At 38.3% G+C, this 19,133-nt stretch overlaps 1 protein-coding gene across 1 annotated transcript in view; it reads right to left on the bottom strand.

Moving 5' to 3' along the window:
- Positions 1–19,133, bottom strand: part of AP2B1 (adaptor related protein complex 2 subunit beta 1) — a 130,343-nt gene that overhangs the window by 91,740 nt on the left and 19,470 nt on the right. The window contains exons 5-7 of the mRNA XM_078437458.2: positions 17,521–17,766; positions 2,544–2,734; positions 32–253 (exon numbers count right to left, since the gene is read on the bottom strand). Coding sequence (XP_078293584.1) covers positions 32–253; positions 2,544–2,734; positions 17,521–17,766 — 659 coding nt within the window. The remainder of the gene's footprint in view (positions 1–31; positions 254–2,543; positions 2,735–17,520; positions 17,767–19,133) is intronic.

Raw genomic sequence — 19,133 nt, 5'->3', positions numbered from 1 at the left:
CACTTTAATCACCAATTCTTGGTTTCCCAACCTTTTCTGGACAATTAGATTGATATTCCTCAGGGCGACGTACTGCACCTCTGGCTCCCCAGACAGCAAAGTGACAAGCGGAGGGGCCAACTTCTTCAGCAGCATATTGTAGTAGTCAGAGTCCTTGGGTAACAACTCCAGAAACTTCATCAGGACTTTTACTGCTGAAAGCACCACTGCCGAGTTGGCATGAGATAGCCGGGGAGTCACACGCTCACAGATGCTGAGGAGAAAAAAGGAAAATTAATATCTTGAATTAAAATTTCTTTGTTCAATCCAGTCCATGATGTAATGTGTCAGAGTACCATGGCCCCAGTATCAAGAAACTAGAGAATCAGGAAAGTCAAAGCTCCATGTGTAAACAGAACTGGGATCCTATACTGCAGCAAACTACAGGCAAACTACAGGCAGAGCAGAGACATCAGAAGACCTCAGGAAACCAGCAATAAGGGATGCTCAAACTGCAAGGAAACTAAGCAATACCCAAAATACTTGAGGCTCACACCACTTACCTTCCTGTTTTATGGTCGTCGGTCTCCCCATATTCCATAAGGGCTTCCTGCCTCACAGACTATTTCTCCTCAACTTATAGGATGTCAAATTAAGTTTTAAGAGTTACTTCATAGTGAGAGATGCCAACCATCTGTCACTGAAGGTGTCATTATATGATGCAGAAGGAAGGGAGTTGACCAGGAAAACTACTCAACTCCTTGCCTTCATGATTAAGGAAATCTCTGAAAAAGTTTGTAAGTTACAGAACACCACTGCAATATTCTCCCATACCTTTCCCCCATTCTCCTAGCCCCTGCTACCTATGCTTAAAGGCTTCACTAAATCTTGAGTATTTAATTATCTGTTGAGGGTTCTTCAGAAATTAACCTAATTTTGATAGCTCTTGGTCAACATGAGAGGTGAGCTGATTATATGCAGTTAAGGATTCAAGGTAATTAAGTTGGGATCCTCTCCCTTCCTCCTATATCTAATTGACTGACTCTCTGACCTCCCTCAGCTCTTGGGTCTTTACACAAAAGCCACCTTCTCAGCAAGGCCTTTCTTGACCACCCTTTGATAAAACACAATTCCTCGTCCGCAAATGCCCAGCATTTTTTAGATCTCCTCCCTACTTTATCTTTCTCATTAGTACTTATCAGGCTCTGATTTATATTATATTATATTATATTATATTATATTATATTATATTATATTATATATACTTCTGCAGCATCTCTCAGGATAAATGTTCCACGAGGGCTACGATTCTGGTGACAGTGTATCCTCAGCACCTATAACAATGCCTGGCAGGCATCATAGCCTCAATAAATACTTGCTAAGTGAATGAACAAGAAGTGTGAGATGTCACTGATCAACAAAAAATAAAATTTTACATGAAGTTCTTTCCATAAGATACTTGTACTTTAGAGGATGGAAAGAAACGATCAGGGTGAGTTTTAATCAGGTTCAGAGGGAACAATTTCCCAGACAAGTGAAGAGCACTTACATTATGGTAGCTTGAGATTCATCCAGGCAAGGAAGGTTCTTATCTACATAATTAAAATATGTCAAAGAGCCACCATTTCTTCAGAAGTACTTTACCTACTATAGTGCCTATATGCACAAAACACTCAATAAAAATTGGTGATAATGCCAATCCTGTAAACTGTGTGTAGGTGCATACGAAATTTAGTAGTCAATTTGTGATAGTCAAAGAAAATTTACAACAGTGAACTTGGTAAAGGGCTGAGCACAACAATCCAAGTGCACCTTCCAAAATCTTCTCTAAATTCAGACTGACGTGATTTCTGTATCTAATGGAAGACATCACATATTTTGCAGACTTGAATACATTTTCTCTATTACTGAATGATAGGTATAGTTCAGCTTAGTAACTGGTATCCAGCCACTTACTATGTATCTCATAAAATGAAAAGTTTGTCACTATGGTGAGAGACACTCAAAAACCTTTGTGTACCAAATGGCCAGAAACTGCTGTATGGGAGATGTGGAACCATGATGAGGGAGATTTCAGCAGAGGGTAACTACAGTATTCAAACAAGAAATGGAAAACACACATCTTGGGGCACCTGGGTGGCTCAGTCAGTTAAGCGTCTGACTTCAGCTCAGGTCATGATCTCACAGCTTGTGGGTTCGAGCCCCATGCCAGCCTCTGTGCTGACAGCTCAGAGCCTGGAGCCTGCTTCAGATTCTGTGAATCCCTCTCTCTCTCTGCCCCTCCCCTGCTCACACTCTGTCTCTGTCTCTCAAAAAATAAACATTAAAAGAAAAATTTTTTTAAATAAAAGAAAAATACACATCCCTTAGGAAGAGTTATTTGTGCATGGTTCACTCCACCACCTATAATGTTCCTAAATCCAGTGACAAAATACCATGAGGATAGCAGTATCTGCCCCACAAGCCACTGATCTCTGCCAACATAAGAGACCCTTATTCTAATATAGACAGAACTTATTCAAGCAGGCAAGTCTCCCAGATGCTATCCAGGAAAACAGACTGACCTCTGAGCTTCCCGGTCATCTTTAGGGTTGTAATTAGAAAGGCAGTCCAAGATGAAAATCTGGCCCCATTCAGTGCATTCATTCAGGGCTGTCAGCAGCTTATTAATGTTCTGTGGGTTCAGATCGAGTAGGTTGCTGTTTGGGTGAGATTCACTGATTTCAGATAATGCTGCTACAGCATTAGCCACCACCTGGGAAAGAAACAGACATGACCTGGATTTACCAAGAACAGTACAATTATAAATAAATAATATTCTCTGGACCACTTCATAGATCTCAACTCATAACCATTCCTGAACATTTTACCCAGTCAGCTAGAAACAGATAGACTGCTTTCAAAACATATTACACCACCAATGATGGTATATAGAGCTTCTTAGTGGTCAGGAACCCAGAATTAAAACAATTCACGTATTAGCAGACAGTCACACAAGTCACACATGATTTACTGTTAGAACATTAACAATTTCAATAGTATTCAACACTATCAATACAATCAAGACACATGAACAGTTATAAGATCAATGAAGTTTAAACACGAAACATGTACATTAGGCAGGCAACAGACAGAAAAATCTAGGCTAATTATAGAGCTGAATGGGTATGCATGTGAGGGGGAGTGAGGAGGTGATACTGTCAATCATATCATGAGTCTCAGAGTAAGAAATTATGAGCTTGAAACCCTAGTTCACTATTGATCATGTCTGGAGATGGTCCTCATCTGAAAATTGGGGATAATTTAATCCACCTCACAGATTAGTTTTAGTTTGAGGCTCAATCAGATATATGATATACATATGTGCTTTCTATAAAGCCTTATGCAAATTTAAGGTGGTACTATTACCATAACTCTTCAAGACTTAGTTGCACAGTTTTTCACATCAACATCTCTGAAACTAAGATGCATTTAATAACCAAAAGCATGTTAGTTTAATAGGAAATACATTTCTTTCTAGGTAATACAAAAAATAGCATATCTTATAATCAATGCCATCTCAGACTCAAAGAAATATGGTGCCTCAAATGTAACCTTTTCAGGCAGTATGACATATGAAAAATTGCTACCAAATATAAGAAAGTACACTTGTATCCTGACTTACAGATCTGGGAATCCATACTAGTTTCAAGAAAAAAAAGTGAACCTTTATCAAAATTACAGATTATTCCTGATATAACTAATAAGTCTACAGCCAGTGAATATTTCTTTTTTTTTTTTTTAATGTTTTTTTAACGTTTATTTATTTTTGAGACAGAGAGAGACAGAGCATGAACAGGGGAGGGTCAGAAAGAGGGAGACACAGAATCTGAAACAGGCTCCAGGCTCTGAGCTGTCAGCACAGAGCCCGACGCGGGGCTCAAACTCACGGACCGCGAGATCATGACCTGAGCCGAAGTCAGCCGCTCAACCGACTGAGCCACCCAGGAGCCCTGCCAGTGAATATTTAAAGTATTTTAAAAATTGCAAAAACACACAAAAATAAAAACACACAAGAAACTATACTATGGCCCTATACAAGTGAATTTAAAAAAAAAAATTTTTTTTTAATGTTTGTTTATTTTTGAGAGAGAGAGAGAGAATGCAAACAGGTGAGGGGCATAGACAGAGGGACACAGAATCTGAAGCAGGCTCTAGGCTCTGAGCTGTCAGCACAGAGCCCGATGTAGGGCTCAAATTCAAGAAACACGAGATCATGACCTGAGCCAAAGTCGGATGCTCAACTGATGTAGACTCCCTGGCGCTCCTAAAACCACATTTTTTTAAAGTAATCTGTATGGCCAACGTGGGGCTCAAACTCACAATCCTGAGATCAAGAGTTGCATGCTCTACCAACAGAGCCAGCCAGGCACCCCTATAACCCCATTTTTCAGTGAGGCTCCCAGGTGTTACTAAAAACAAGCAAGGTAAAGACTGAATCCAAATATTCTCTAAGTATCAATGAGACAAGAGATAGCAGCTTCAGTCATATATATTAAAATTGTTCAAACGTCAACTCATTCTTAGTTCTCACTGAAGTCCCTTGTTAAAAGCTTAAGAAACTAAGAGTTGTATCCTTTTGCCAGCAAGAAAAAGGGGAGAGGCGGAGAGACAGAATCCCAAGCAGGCTCCATGCCATCAGTGCAGAGGCCGATGCGGGGCTCAAACCCACGAACTGTGAGATCATGTCTTGAGCCGAGATCAAGAGTCGGACGCTGAACTATGCCCCTCAGCTATTGATTTTACCATCCACCTTATCTGAGTAGTTTGCGGGCTATCCCAGCATTTATCCTAGAATATAAATGTCTAGACAACATGATTTTTTAATCACATAACGTAAGTCTGACAACATTCATAATTACATAAAAGGTATGATGCCATGAATGGAATCCTCTTCAGCTATAATTTAGTGATTACAAAATTCCAAGATGAAAAATCAAAGGCTCACTTGTAAGTATGATTATGGATATGATATGATTTTACTGCTATTAAGACAAATCAGGAAGAATTGTCTAGTCCACATACCACATGGTAGCAGGTATGAAGTTCTTTTCTGACTTAATTTTTGTCTGCTATCATCAAGCATGGGATTTAGGGAAAAACAAAACGCATGAAGAGTGAAATACTAATCCTCTCCATCATCTCAGGTGCTGTACATGCAGGGAAAAGAGATTTCTCATGTATTCTACACTTGGATTGACATTATATTATAAAGGATCAAAATGTCATATCAGAAGACCAAATGCCTGTTTTCAAATTGTTACTGACAACACATGCCCAATCTTGGTTACCAGCTGTCCAAGATAAGATGTCCTACCACAATTTACCATTTTTGCTATTAAATCCTTTTGAAGTTAGAAAAATTACATGTTAAATATAAAGTCTGTTAATAGGAAATGTAGAAAAAGAAAAGGTCAGAATTTAGGGAATCAAAAAAAGCAATGGAGGAAAGAGAACAGAAGGATGCTGAACAGAACGAACAATTAGAATTCCCCTGTCATTATCATAGGCAATTGGAAATTAAACCAAGTGTATAATGCGGCTAATGAAGTATATGTTCTGGTGGCAAAATAAGGCAATTTCCACTCATTATCACATTAAAACAAAAAAGGAAATAGGGAAAAGTAAATCTCATTAAAAGATCCAGAGAGACCAGATTATAGGATTACATTTAGAAAGGCCTGCATTGAGAAAAGAGATTACTGCCAAACAGTCACTGAGCCAATGGCCAACTAGAGAAAAATGCATCCCCAATAACAAAATTCCACAGTTCCTCTAAAACTTCTCCAAGTTCCTCTGTTCTGTCTTTCCACTCTCAACTCCTAATCTTCACAGGCTGTTATGATTTCAGAAACATACTACGGTGGGCCTGTAGGGACTGAGTAGTAGTCTTCTGGTCATTAAGCCACATTTCTCCCACTCTAAAGGAAACTTAAGCTAGTCACACCAACTCTAAAGTAGACAGAGAAAAAAGACTGACTTCAGGACAGCAGCTGGGTGGTTACGGTAACAGGACAATTCACTTGTTGATGTTTATACTCTGCTTGTTTGGAATTTTGTACTATTTACACAGCACATATATTGTCTATTTGTAAAAATAAACTTTAAAAATAACAGATTAGAATTTAAGATCTACTTCCTCTTTCCAGAAAGACTTCTCCAAACAGTAATTCAACATAATAAAGAAAAAAATCTAACCCTTGGAGTAACTGCCTTAATATACCCATGTATTAAAACAAAGGTTGGGGGGCGCCTGGGTGGCTCAGTCGGTTAAGGGTCCGACTTGGCTCAGGTCATGATCTCACAGTCCATGAGTTCCAGCCCCGCGTCGGCTCTGTGCTGACTGCTCAGAGCCTGGAGCCTGTTTCAGATTCTGTGTCTCCCTCTCTCTCTGACCCTCCCCCGTTCATGCTCTGTCTCAAAAATAAATAAATGTTAAAAAAAAACAAAACAAAACAAAAAAAAACCCCAAAGGTTAGGTCTCTTTCACTTGAACTATCACTTTGAATTTGAACTAAGACTAACATGCAAATATTTCTTCCCTGGAAAACTGGCACTTCTCTTAGGAAACACTGCCAGGAAGAGAACAGCCTTTTAACTATAATCTTAAAAAAAACTACAGTTCCCAAAAAAGGAGTTTCTTTTTTTTCCTTTATATTTTTTTAAGATTTTATTTTTAAGTAATCTCTACACCCAACATGGGGCTTGAACTCACAACCCTGAGATCAAGAGTTGCGTGCTCCGCCAACTGAACCAGCGAGACAACCTAGAAAGGAATTTCTAAAGAAGCTTTGCTTTAAAAATATAATTATAAATAGGGTTCCTTAAATGAGTTTTCTCAGTACATTAGCGGATTTATAAAAAGTTGGCATATAGGTTACAAAGGAACGCATACATAGTGTAAAAAAATTTTTTTATTCATCTTGCCTCCCAACTATGGTGTTTCTTGGGATGACTGCAACTAAACACTTCTCCCTACCCCACCCCGTAATGTAATGTGTATACTTTATAGATACAGATATTAAACACAAACATCTATATACACATTTATATACAAAACATATAGATACATATAAAATCACACTCCATACTAGACACATCTTTCTCTGCCTTAACTACAGACTTCTCTTCAGTGTGATAGTTCCTTATGGACCCTTGGAGCCAGCGGAGCTTTTTTTAAGGTAAGCAAATTGTGTTTTAACTTACTTTATACCATACCTAATAGATAAGGCTGCGCAAAGAGAAAAAAAAACAGTAACTACTGAAATGTTTTGAGCACTTACTATGTGCCATTAATCCTCACAGCAACTCTGAGGTAGTAGCTATCAAAATCCACCTATTACAGATAAGGAAACAGGCTTTAAAAATGAATTTATAAATCAATTTAGAGAAGTTAGTGACTTGTTTAGTTGACACAGCTAGCGAGGGATAGTGCTCGAATATGAACTCAAGGTTTGTGTCTGCTTCCAGTTTCTGAGTAATAATCACTCTGCGTTCAGCATTTGCAGAATTTCCAGGAGCTGTGAACTTCAGCTGGGAGAAATGGAAAGAAACATCAGAGGTGGGGGAGGATAATACAATCAAAGCATTATGTCCAGGCAAAGGTGACATGCCTTTATACAAGGAGATTTATACAAGGAGAAAAATGTATTCTTCTACTTCATATATTTCAGAGATAATCATATCCTGACAGCACTTAAAGAGGCAGGATTTACTATCCAGCTATAAAATCTGATTTATAAGCTACCCCTATCTGATATGCATCAATTATAAGGACATAAATTTGACCTCATTTTTTTTTTTTTAAAGGAGCAAGCTAGAGCTGCAGGTAGGGTTAAAATAAAAATGATCCTGTAAAAAAAGAAATCTAGAAGGGAAATCCAGATCTCCTGTGGGACTGGAGTGTCACAGACAGAAGCTCCTTTACGAGAAATCTCTCACACATGTCCTTGTCCCTTTGAATGACTTTCATCCTGCACTTTCATTTCCATAGCCTCAGAACCCAAGAAAGACATCACTTTCCAGTACCGTGACTTCTCCCTATTAACTCAAGTACTATTTAGAGGACTTCCATTTCCAGCAATGACCTTCAAGGTCACATACTCTCTATCCAGGTTTATACTTCAGTTTTCCTGTTCAATTTACAACCCTTTTGGTTGGTGCCCCTAAAGACTGAAATCAAGTGAAAGCATAATAACTAACCAAAATCTATTATGCTGAAATATACATAATCTTGCTTTCTCCTTTATAGAGTTGCTTCAACTGACATGTGAAAGCACAAGGCAACATGTATTTCTTCCAAGCATGTTTCAGTCCTGATCATCTCCTTAAGGACACAATGAGTATGTGGTACCAGTTAATTTTTTCCCCCTCACATAAGTAAAACTTAGAGCTCATACTTTTACCCAACACACTGTCCAGAATGCCAATAGATAATATGCCAACTGTATTACATCCTAAAATGTGCCATTTTTCCCCCTTCATCTTCCCATGAATAAGGAACTTGAGTCAACACGTCTGCCTGGTTGAGTCAACACAGCTCATGATGACCAGGAAGTCTGTATACATGGTAACAATTAAGATTCACAAATAAGACTCAATAGAATTCATTACTTAAAGTGGCTTAAGATATGGTCTGACAAAATGCAAATATTCTCACATCACAAATAGGTATCTACAAATAGACAAAAGGCACTCCTAACAATCAGGGTTAGTGGGCCCACAGACCCTGAAATTACACTAGAGCAAGCTGCAACACAAACCAAAAATGTATGACCATACCAGTTATCTCCCTATGAGAACAAAGTAACCCCCTGCCACATTAAAAGCCTTGAGATCATCCTGAAGGGAACACTGAGAAAGGAATGAGCTGTGATCTTTCAGTATTACTATGTACAACAGATCCACTTTTCAAGAAGTTGCTGATCAACTGCTTTAAAGGGATTTCCTGGAAAAATTACCTTTTAAAAGTAATTCTGCAATGGTGTAGTAACACTGTAAACAGACCTAGCTTCGTTTGTGGGTAAGCTGCCCCCGGAATTACCCTAAAAACAATGTCTGCTTTTAAATAAATAACATATACAAAAGAACTAAATCTTTTAAGAATAAATGTGCAATTGAAAAATCAACCCCTTTAAACTTATTAATCTTCAGCAGCACAGTGACTATACAATATGGACCATAAATGGCAGTTATATTATGGAGGGCTCTCTCTGCCAGGTTCAGGATTAAGGGCTCTGCAAGCTCTCTCTCCTTAATGTTCACAACAACCCTACGAGAAAAATTTTATTTATCACCTCTACTATGTAGATGAGGATGGAAAGAAGTCCAGGGAGCCAAGAAATGATAGAACCAGCATACAAACCCAAGTCTGTCTGGCTCAAGAGTCTGAGTCTTAACCACTATGCTATCCAGTACTGGGGGGAGGAAAAGATACCATTTCATAATTACAAAGCACTTTTCTGTTTTTGAGACACTTTCATACAGAGTGAGTCAACTCTTTATAAAAAGAAGTGATTAAATACAATTTGGTATTTTGGATTGAATCCTAGAATAGCAAAAGGACATTTGTGTTGAAACAGGTGAAATTCAAATAAAATCTGTACTTTAGTTAATAATAATGTACCAATGCTAATTTCTTAGTTTTGACAAATGTGCCATGGTTATGTAAGGTGTTAACATTAAGTGAAAGTGACTGAAGAGTATATGAGAACTTTCTGTACTATCTTTGCAACTTTTCTGTTATTCTAAAATTATCCCCCCTAAATGAGCTTATTAAAAAAAAAAAAAAAGGAAGAAGAAGAAGAAGAACAACAACAACAACAACAACAACTCAGGGGTACTTGAATGGCTCCATTGGTTAAGGGTCCTACTCGTGATTTTGGCTCAGGTTATGATCTCACAGTTGTGAGATCAGGCTCTGCATGGAGCCTGCGTGGGTTTCTCTCTCCCTCCCTCAAAATAAATAAACTTAAAAAAATGTAAAAAGAATAAAAAAAATAACCTATAAGTTAGTAACAACTGATAGAAAACTGATTTAAAAAGAAGTGAGAATCACAGAAAGATTTCCAGAGTTTATTACACAGGAAACAAAAATCATTTACTTCCTCTATAAGCAGAGACAGAACAACACTCAGATCAACCAGTGGGAGATTCAAGAGCTGGGCAATCGGCCTTATATCAAAGCAGTCTCTAATGATTCTACTTACTCCATTCCTGCAGAAATCGCTCCTCTTTTGGTACCAAATACAACATTACTCACATGGGGAACCCAGACAGACTGAACATATTACCTCCCACATTACTCTTATTAAATGCCTACCACCTACAGGCACTCTCACATGCACCTAAAATTCTACCAGCTCCGGAACTCCTTTATGGACTTTTAGCACGAAGAACATTATGTATTTCTCATTTTACTTACGTATGAAATTGTACTTTAAAACTCTACTTATTAATATACATTTAGGGATAACAGAAATCATAGAAAATACTAAATTAAATGAAGTCATGAAGTTTTTCTGTGTGCTCTAGACTGATCTTTGAAAGACAACATAGCCCACAAGGGCATCATTTATATTCTGATAAAAATCCTCAAATTTACAAAGTGATCTAGAGACTTGAGTTTTTCAATATGTACCATCTCAGACTGACTGACAACAAATCACAACTTTCTAAGGCCTAAATAGAAATTATAATAATCAGAAAGTATGCAGTGTTAGGTCTGTTCCCCAATAGCTACAGTTTTATTAAATATTTGCTATATATCAGGCATTATTTAAAATTTTTTGATGTTTCTTTAAATAAAACTTTAATGTTTATTTTTGAGAGAGAGAGAGAGAGAGAGAGAGAGAGAGCGCGTGCACGCATGAGTAGGCAAGGGGCAGAGAGAGAGGGAGACACAGAATCTGAAGCAGGCTCTAGGCTCTGAGCTGTCAGCACAGAGCCCGACACAGGGCTCAAACTCAGGAACCAAACTGTGAGATCATGACCTGAACTGCAGTCCGATGCTTAACTGACTGAGCCACCTAGGCGCCCCTACTGTTCATTTTTGGGAGAGACTGAGAGAGTGAGAGTACGAGAGTGTGCACAAGTGGGGGAGGGGCAGAGAGAGGGAGACAGAGGATCCCAAGTGGGCTCTGCACTGACAGCAGAGAACCTAATGCGGGGCTCGAACTCACGAACCTTGAGATCAAGACCTGAGCCGATGAGCCACCCAGGTGCCCCAGGCATTATTTAAATTTTTAAATTATTCTTTCATATTCAAAATAATTGGGTAAAATAAGCATTATTACCTTTTTAAAGACAAGGAAACTGAAGCTCATTTTAAACAACTTGCTAAGGGCAACATTTTTATTAAGCAGCCACACCAGGACTCAAAACAGCAGCCACTCTGGCCCTACGTGGTTATATGCTATTTCTATTATTTCTATAATCCAAATTTTTGCAAACTTAGCACTACTGACATTTGGGGATGAATAACTGGTTGCTCTAGGGGGCTGTCCTGTACACTGCAGGATGTCTGAAGTAGCCCTGGACTCTACCCACTCGATACTAGCAACATCCCTCCGGTTAGCTGTGACAATGAAAAGTGCCCTAGATATTGCCAAATGTACCCTGGGGAGCAAAATCGCTCCCAGTTGAGATCCACTGCCATAATACCACGCTGCTTCTACATGCTGGTGATGGTCACCAAAAAGATGTGACTGCCATTTGACCTGTGAGCTGGCACCGGATCATTGGAGGTTTCTCATCCTATGTCGATCCTTGGAATGTGGGTTCTGTTTGTCTTTCACTTGCATGATATATGTGAATGAACCCAGTTAAAGCCTCTTTATAAAATTTTTATAAGGCCTCTTTATAAGATAGCTTTCTAGAATAATTTCTAATTAAAAGAAACTAACTGGTTTGTTTATTTATTTATTTAGAGAGACAGAGACATTGTGAGCAGGGGAAGAGGACAGTGAAGGAGAGAGAAAGAGAGAATCCCAAGCAGGCTCCACACTGTCAATACAGAGCCTGATGCGGGGCTCGAACTCACCAAACTGTGAGATCACGACCTGAGCCAAAACTGAAAGTCAGACACTTAACTGACCAAGCCACCCAGGTGCCCCAAGATGCTAGCAGTTTTAACCAGAACCTTTGCTAAAGGCTATTCTGGGCCAAGCTGAGGCTATTCTAAGAACATACTGCTCGTGCAGAACACTCATCAAACAGAAATAGGTTTCCTACTTATTCAGTAATTTGTGCTTTAGCAGAGAGGACAGGACAGAGGGAAGTGGGCTTCCCAGGGCAGTTCTCAGGGTGACTGATGGAAGCAGAATGGAGAAAGTTTAGAAGACATTAAAGGGGCAAAGTCCTAAGCCAATGGGGCTCAGGAGAGCCAAGTTCACAAACAAAAGCAACCATGCAATGGGGTTGTTGGGAGTCTCAGGAGTGGCAGACTCTAGCATGAACATGCTAACTGAAGTCAGAATATCTCAAATGCCTTGGAGGAAAAAATAAAAACCATAGTAAAGGAGGGAAAATCCTAATGTACGGGAAAAAAGCTACAAAACAATCACTATCACCCAAAAGTGCATTTTTTTCTTATAAATATACATTTGGTGGAAATTCTAAAAATTCTGACATCTGTGGGCGCGCCTGGGTGACTCAGTCGGTTGAGCACCTGACTTCGGCTCAGGTCATGATCTCACAATTTGTGAGTTCAAGCCACATGTTGGGCTCTGTGCTGACAGCTCAAAGCCTGGAGCCTGCTTCGGATTCTGTGTCTCCTTCTCTCTCTGCCCCTTCCCCACTTGTGCTCTGTCTCTCTCTGCCTCTCAAAAATAAAATAAAATGTAAAAAAATAAAATAAAATAAAAAAATTCTGACATCTGTGAAGAAGTCATGGGAGCTATTCTCCTGTAGCTCCAAAGTGGTTGCTCATTCTGAATACAGGTTTGCTTTCAAAATAATGAATAATAAAATCTGCATCTGAAAATAAGTTTGGCTCTAATTCTCTCAGAAAAGACTGTACTATATGAGTTTGTACAGCTATCATCGGCACCAGGACCTTTTAAGTTAATATAGTAGCAATAACGTTAACCCTGTCTAATGTCTATTTCATAGTTACAGGAGCAGCAGCCATCATTCTCATGAGCTCCCATAAGCCAAGCACTTGAACATGTGCTTTTTTTAAATTTTTTTTTTAATGTTTATTTATTTTTGAGAGGGAGAGAGACAGAGTGTGAGCAGGGGAGGGGCAAAGAGAGAAGGAGACACAGAATCTTAAGTAGGCTCCGGGCTCTGAGCTGTCTGCATAGAGCCTGACGCGGGGCTCAAACTCATGAACCGTGAGATCATTACCTGAGCTGAAGTTGGATGCTTAAGCAACTGAGCCACCCAGGTGCCCCTTGAATATGCACTTTTTATACCACAGCTCAATAAATACTCCTAACGCCTTTCTACAATGGCGCCCCTCATTCAACAGAAGAAGAAACTCAGTGACGTTGAGCTAGAATTTAAGAGAATTTTTTTACTTCAAAGTCTATCTTTTCTCTTTCAAATAGTATTTCACTGAAAGTCTGCTTTAACTGTTATAAATTGGATAACTATAGGAAAAGGAAGTGCGTGTGATCCCCCCCAGAAAGACAAGAAATGAAAACAAATCTATTACTTGCAGCAAGGTACCCTACTCCCAGGAATGAGCTTGGAAATCAACATAACCCCAAAAGTATTCAGATCTTGATCAACATTTTACTCTCTGATTTCCAAGTCATTTCTGCAGGTGCTTTCACCTTTAGGATGCCCTTCTGAAGTGAGCTATAAGAAAATTACTAAAGCAGAACCCCCTGGAAACGTTAATTTTTTTTTTTTTTGCAAGAGATTCTAGTATTTTCTGGTGCAGTGCTGCCACCGTGTGGAACAACTTCTGAAACAGTGCAACAAAATACCCTCCAGAGCAGAAGAGGACTCAAGCATCAGAGTAAGGAGCTTGAGAGGATTTCCACAGTAAAACAGGTCTCAGATAATTAAAGGCCTTCATATATTCAAAATTTTAACCATTTTGAGACAATAAAACAGTTCTAAATGTGTACGTGTGAATACACACATTTAAATTCTATTATAGACATACCTCTATGAAGACAGTGACCAATAACGGGTATTGGGACTCAGAACTAGGTTAGAATCCTGGCTATATTACCACTAGCTGTAGGACTCTGGGATAATTTCCCGAGTGTACACTTCTTGATCTCAACATGGAATAACCTCTACTGCATTGGGAAGATAAGAGAACGAAGCAATAAATCGTAAGTAAAAGCATGTATCTGGCATAGAATGCATTTAAGTTTAAATTTCCCTTTTCCTAAGAATGTATGGTCATCAGAATCCTTTGGAATCTCTCAGATGTTTGAGCTATTAAACCTTACATTCATGTACTCACCTGTTGCCTATCAACAGTATTTGACCCAGCTGATAAAAAAGGAAAATCAGTGGTCTAAATGCCGGTTGTAATACTTTTTGGCAAAAAGCAGGACATCGATTGAGATGAAAAGTATGGGTTCGAGATCAAAGGTAGGCATGTGTGTCTGTTGGCTATCTTAACACAAACTTTTCAGTTCTTCACTAAAACAAGCATGAAGAGCTCAAAAAATGATTTGAATAAGAGTATGTAAAACAAGACCAGAACAAGAGTAAGGCAAGTAAGGCACAAGCTTAAGGAGACACTCCACTTTCAGGCTTCTGCAGGTATGGAGTTGGCACCTGAATGTGAGTACCATTTTAAATTTTGCACCCTGTGAGCCTTGCTAGCACTCCATTGAACAATATCAAGGGAAAAGTTCTGCTACTGAGAAATGTGACGAGAATCAAAAAGATTTTCTATTTAGAGAGCGATAGGTCCAATGATAATTAATGCTGACACCTGCTCTAGGAAAATCGGCAATAAAGACACAGTAAACAAAAGTGGCTCCTGAAAGTTTCTCAAAATCTACCAGGTGACCTTAAATTTTCTCTAAATGTTTCCTCAAAGGTAACTTGTGAAAATCCCCTGAAATCACCTCCTGATAAGCTGTAGTAAAAACAGATTAGGAGATTTTATTAAGAGTATTATAGTTTAATATAATGTTATATTAAATTCAAACAGAGACCCACTGATGTGTTGCCTGTTTATATTACTTATATAGGTAGGTATGACATGGGGGAAAACAGGTAAAACAAGCCTAGCACATGCTGATAATTACCGAATCTGATGATGGTAAATGGATTCATTTCACTTATCTCATTTTCATTTAGTCACTTTAATTTTGAATATGTTTGAAAATTCCCATAATATAAAGTATAAATAAATAAATAAATGGCATACATGTTACTTGAGAGTAGGATCTGGCCAAAACCAGCCCTTCCTCCATAATGAAAACTTAAAATAAGTTAAATTAGGCTTGTTCCAGAATCATTCCACCCTCTCAACTGATCTGGATAAAGTTTTAAGTTCTAAGTGCTTGGGTACAAAAAAAAGAAAAGAGCAGAAAAAAGAAAAAGCAAGCCTTTACTAAACCATCAGTTACTCCCTATCCCTAATCATCTAATTTTGTAGGTTCTACTTTGAAGAATTTACATTAGTGTAAAAATGCCTTTTTCTCCCCAAAATGGAATTGCCTAAATGAGTTAGAATTCATTTTCACCTCACTCCACTCCACATTCCTAGCCCCACTATTTAACAAGTTTCCATGAGTGCACAATACCCTATTCATCTGGATGCCTGAAACTGGGAGCACGGAAGCCAAATACTTTTCATCTTCTCATTTGTCCTCAGGTAGAAAATTTCCAGTACAGCTGCTCAGAGTAACCGTGACTCAGAAACAACACTAAAATACAACTTAGGACCAACTACACAGTCTATAACATAGATACTAATGCCTTGTAAATTTCTTTTTTTTTTTTTTTTTTTTTTAAACTTATTTAAGGGAGAGCACACATGCAGGACAGGGGCAGAGAGAATCCCAAGCAGGCTCTGAACTGTCAGCGCAGGGCCTAACATGGGGCTCAAACCCACGAACCGTGATATCACATGACCTGAGCCAAAATCAAGAGCTGGACGCTCAACCAACTGAGGCACCCAGACGCCCCTATAAATTTCTTCCTGTATGGAATAAAAAAAAGCGGGGGAGAAGTCACATGATCTTACTTGAGGTGGAAAAAAGGAAAGGCTGAATCTTCTTACTGATGGTGACATCCTATCAGAAGTCATAGTTTAAGCACATCCATATCTGCACCCACTTCTGTACCTAGAAGGTTGCTAAAAAGATTCCTGATGATAGTAAGTACCATAGTACCCTAAAAAAAAGTGGGGCTTGCTTCATCCTTTGACCTTGATACTAAACTTGAAGGAGAATAAACAGAAGCCAAGGCTATTCAAAGAATAAGATGAACCAAATGAAATATCAAAGCAGAGATCTGAGTGGGTAATTTGCAAGTGAGAGGCAATGTCTATTTCAAGGCAAATTCCAGAAAGTTCAACAACAAGAAAAATATTCAAAGATTACTCATTTGATTAACTCACAATTATTCACCTCTAAGTAAATATTGTATTGGGCAAAAAGGGGAGAAAAGGTGGCCATATTCCTTCATCTTCTCAGCAATGATACTTTGACCAATCATTGAATTCAAATGAGCTCCAGTAACCAGCAGACTCAACATACCACTTGGGACTTTCTCCCCTTCATTATATGGACAAAGTTAAAAATGTTAATATGAGAAATAAAAGTACTCCAAACTTTAAGGTGTTAAGTTGTTTTCCAGCTCCTAAATGTTTAAAGGTTTTTTTTGGTTAAGTTTATTTATTTATTTATTGAGAGAGAGAAAGAGAGAGAACGCATGCACAAACAAGCATAAGCGTGGGAGGGGCAGATAGAGAGGGAGAGAAAGAATCCCAAGCAGGCTCTGCACCATCAGCACAGAGTCTGATGTGGGGCTCGAGCTCACCAACCTGTGAGATCATGACCTGAGCTGAAACCAAGAGTCTGACGCTCAACCGACTGAGCCACCCAGGCACTCCTAGCTACCAAATGTTTAAAACGTTAGTTGTCAAAAGAGAATCTTGTCCTAGAATTTTCCTGTAGAAGAATGCATAAAAATCACTAAGCAATAAATATAACTTTGTTTCTACTGCCACAATGCTAGAAAAGACCACAAACATCTGAAGAAATCATCTTTAAAAAACTGCTATCAATTTAAGGTAAAATCCTCTTAAAAAAATGATGAAAGGACCGGTTGCTGAGCAAATACAGGGATAGGTACGATGCAAAGGTTTGCTTTAAGACCCTGGTATTTTAGTAGTTGGTTTTCACCTCAGAAACACCTACAGTGTGAGACAGATAATCTGAGGGACACACAGAATTCATACTTCCCATAGCTAACCTAGGTTTCAATGTCCCAAACATAAGATTTGTTTTAAACATGCTTTTTTAAAAGGGACCCATTTTAAGCACTATTCTCTTTATAAAAGCAGAAGTTTGTTACCATTGGATTTGAATCTGCTATGAGATCCCGCAAAGAATCCAGAAATCCCTGATCCTCTACCATTTGGGCATTGATATCATGGAGTTTTGCCACACAGACTGCTGCTGTTTTCCGAACATAGGGATCTTCATCCTTCAAACACTTGCGGAGGGGCTCACACAGATATTCTGTAATCTTGTCCACCCGGATGCACCCCATGGTCCTGACTGCCAAGGCCCGAATGAGAGGATTAGGATCTTCACAGTCCTTTAAAAAAAAAAAAAAAAAAAAAAAAAAAAAATCATTGACAACTGTAGGTGTACATGGTAACTAAAAGTAAAGTCTAGTTTATACAAACCACAAAAAAATATTTCCTTAATGTAAGCTTCCAGTCACATTCTATATCAGAACATAAATCATCCCATGCTATTGTTTCCTAAGTACAAACCTTAGTTGCCTATTTAAGAGTTTAGCTTAGAAAATCATTTAATTGTTTTATAAACACAGTGAAGAAATGCCCAGAAGGGCAGCACCTTAGTGAGCTGGTAATACCATCCCCATGGCTATTAGTGGACCTGCCTTAACAATAGGAAAAAAATGAGGAATTGAAAAGATGTGTTCCACTCCAGAGCCAGTCTGCAAGTATCAAGTAGAGAGAAAATAGGTTGGGACTTTCTGGGGCCTACAGCCAAGAAAGCAAAGGAGAGAGAAACTGGTTTGGGCCTGCCCCAAGTTCCTGGAGTTAAGCAGCAGAGAGAGCCCTCCAAGATCCCAATTAACATACATTCTCCTTTTTTTTTTTCCCCCAAATGAGGGACTTATTTACTTATTTATTTTTAAGTGAACTCTACACCCAACATGGGGCTCAAACTCATGGACCCAAGTTCAAGAGTTGCATATTCTACCAACTGAGCCAGCCAGGCACTCCTACATTCTCCTTTATTAGCAAATGCTTCCAAATACAGTACAAATAGAATACTCCTTAAATTGCACTATGCTAAAAAATTTCTTTAAACACTCTAAACCTTGTATACACCAAAGTACAAAACAAGTAAACTAAATTATCTTTCCAATGATGTAGTCCACCTATGAACCACCAGACAGAATGTTATGTTCTCTGATTTTGTACAATGTAGCTAAACACAGGTAAAGAACAAAAATTCCATAAGAAAGAAAGCATATAGTTTATTTTTCAGAACAGTTTAATAAAAGCTAATTTTAGAAATACTGTCTTTTTTTTAATGCAGACTAAATTCCCAACAAAGGGGAAAAAACAGCAAAAAACCATATATATATATATATATATATATATATATATATATATACATACATATATATAAAATATTAAAATATGTACTTTTTAATAGGTACAGCCTCATTATGTCCATCAAATCTAATGATAGGAAAACTATGACTGCATGTTTAATAATAAGAAATTTCTTAATGGTCAATTTTTTAAGATGTGAAAATTGTAGTTATGTTTAAAAAAGAGATCTTATTCTGACAAATGTAAGGATGAAATTATTTTTCATCTTTATCATGTTTGGGATTTACGTTAAAATTATCTAGTAGGAAAATGAGGAGGAGTCAGGAAAACATGTATGGGAGAATAAATAAAACACGACTGGTCATGG

Source organism: Panthera onca, chromosome E1, assembly GCF_046562875.1.
Source record: "Panthera onca isolate mPanOnc1 chromosome E1, mPanOnc1 haplotype 2, whole genome shotgun sequence".
NCBI lineage: Eukaryota > Metazoa > Chordata > Mammalia > Carnivora > Felidae > Panthera > Panthera onca.
The sequence above is the reverse complement of the archived record's forward strand: the minus strand, read 5'-3'. Positions and strand labels throughout refer to the sequence as shown.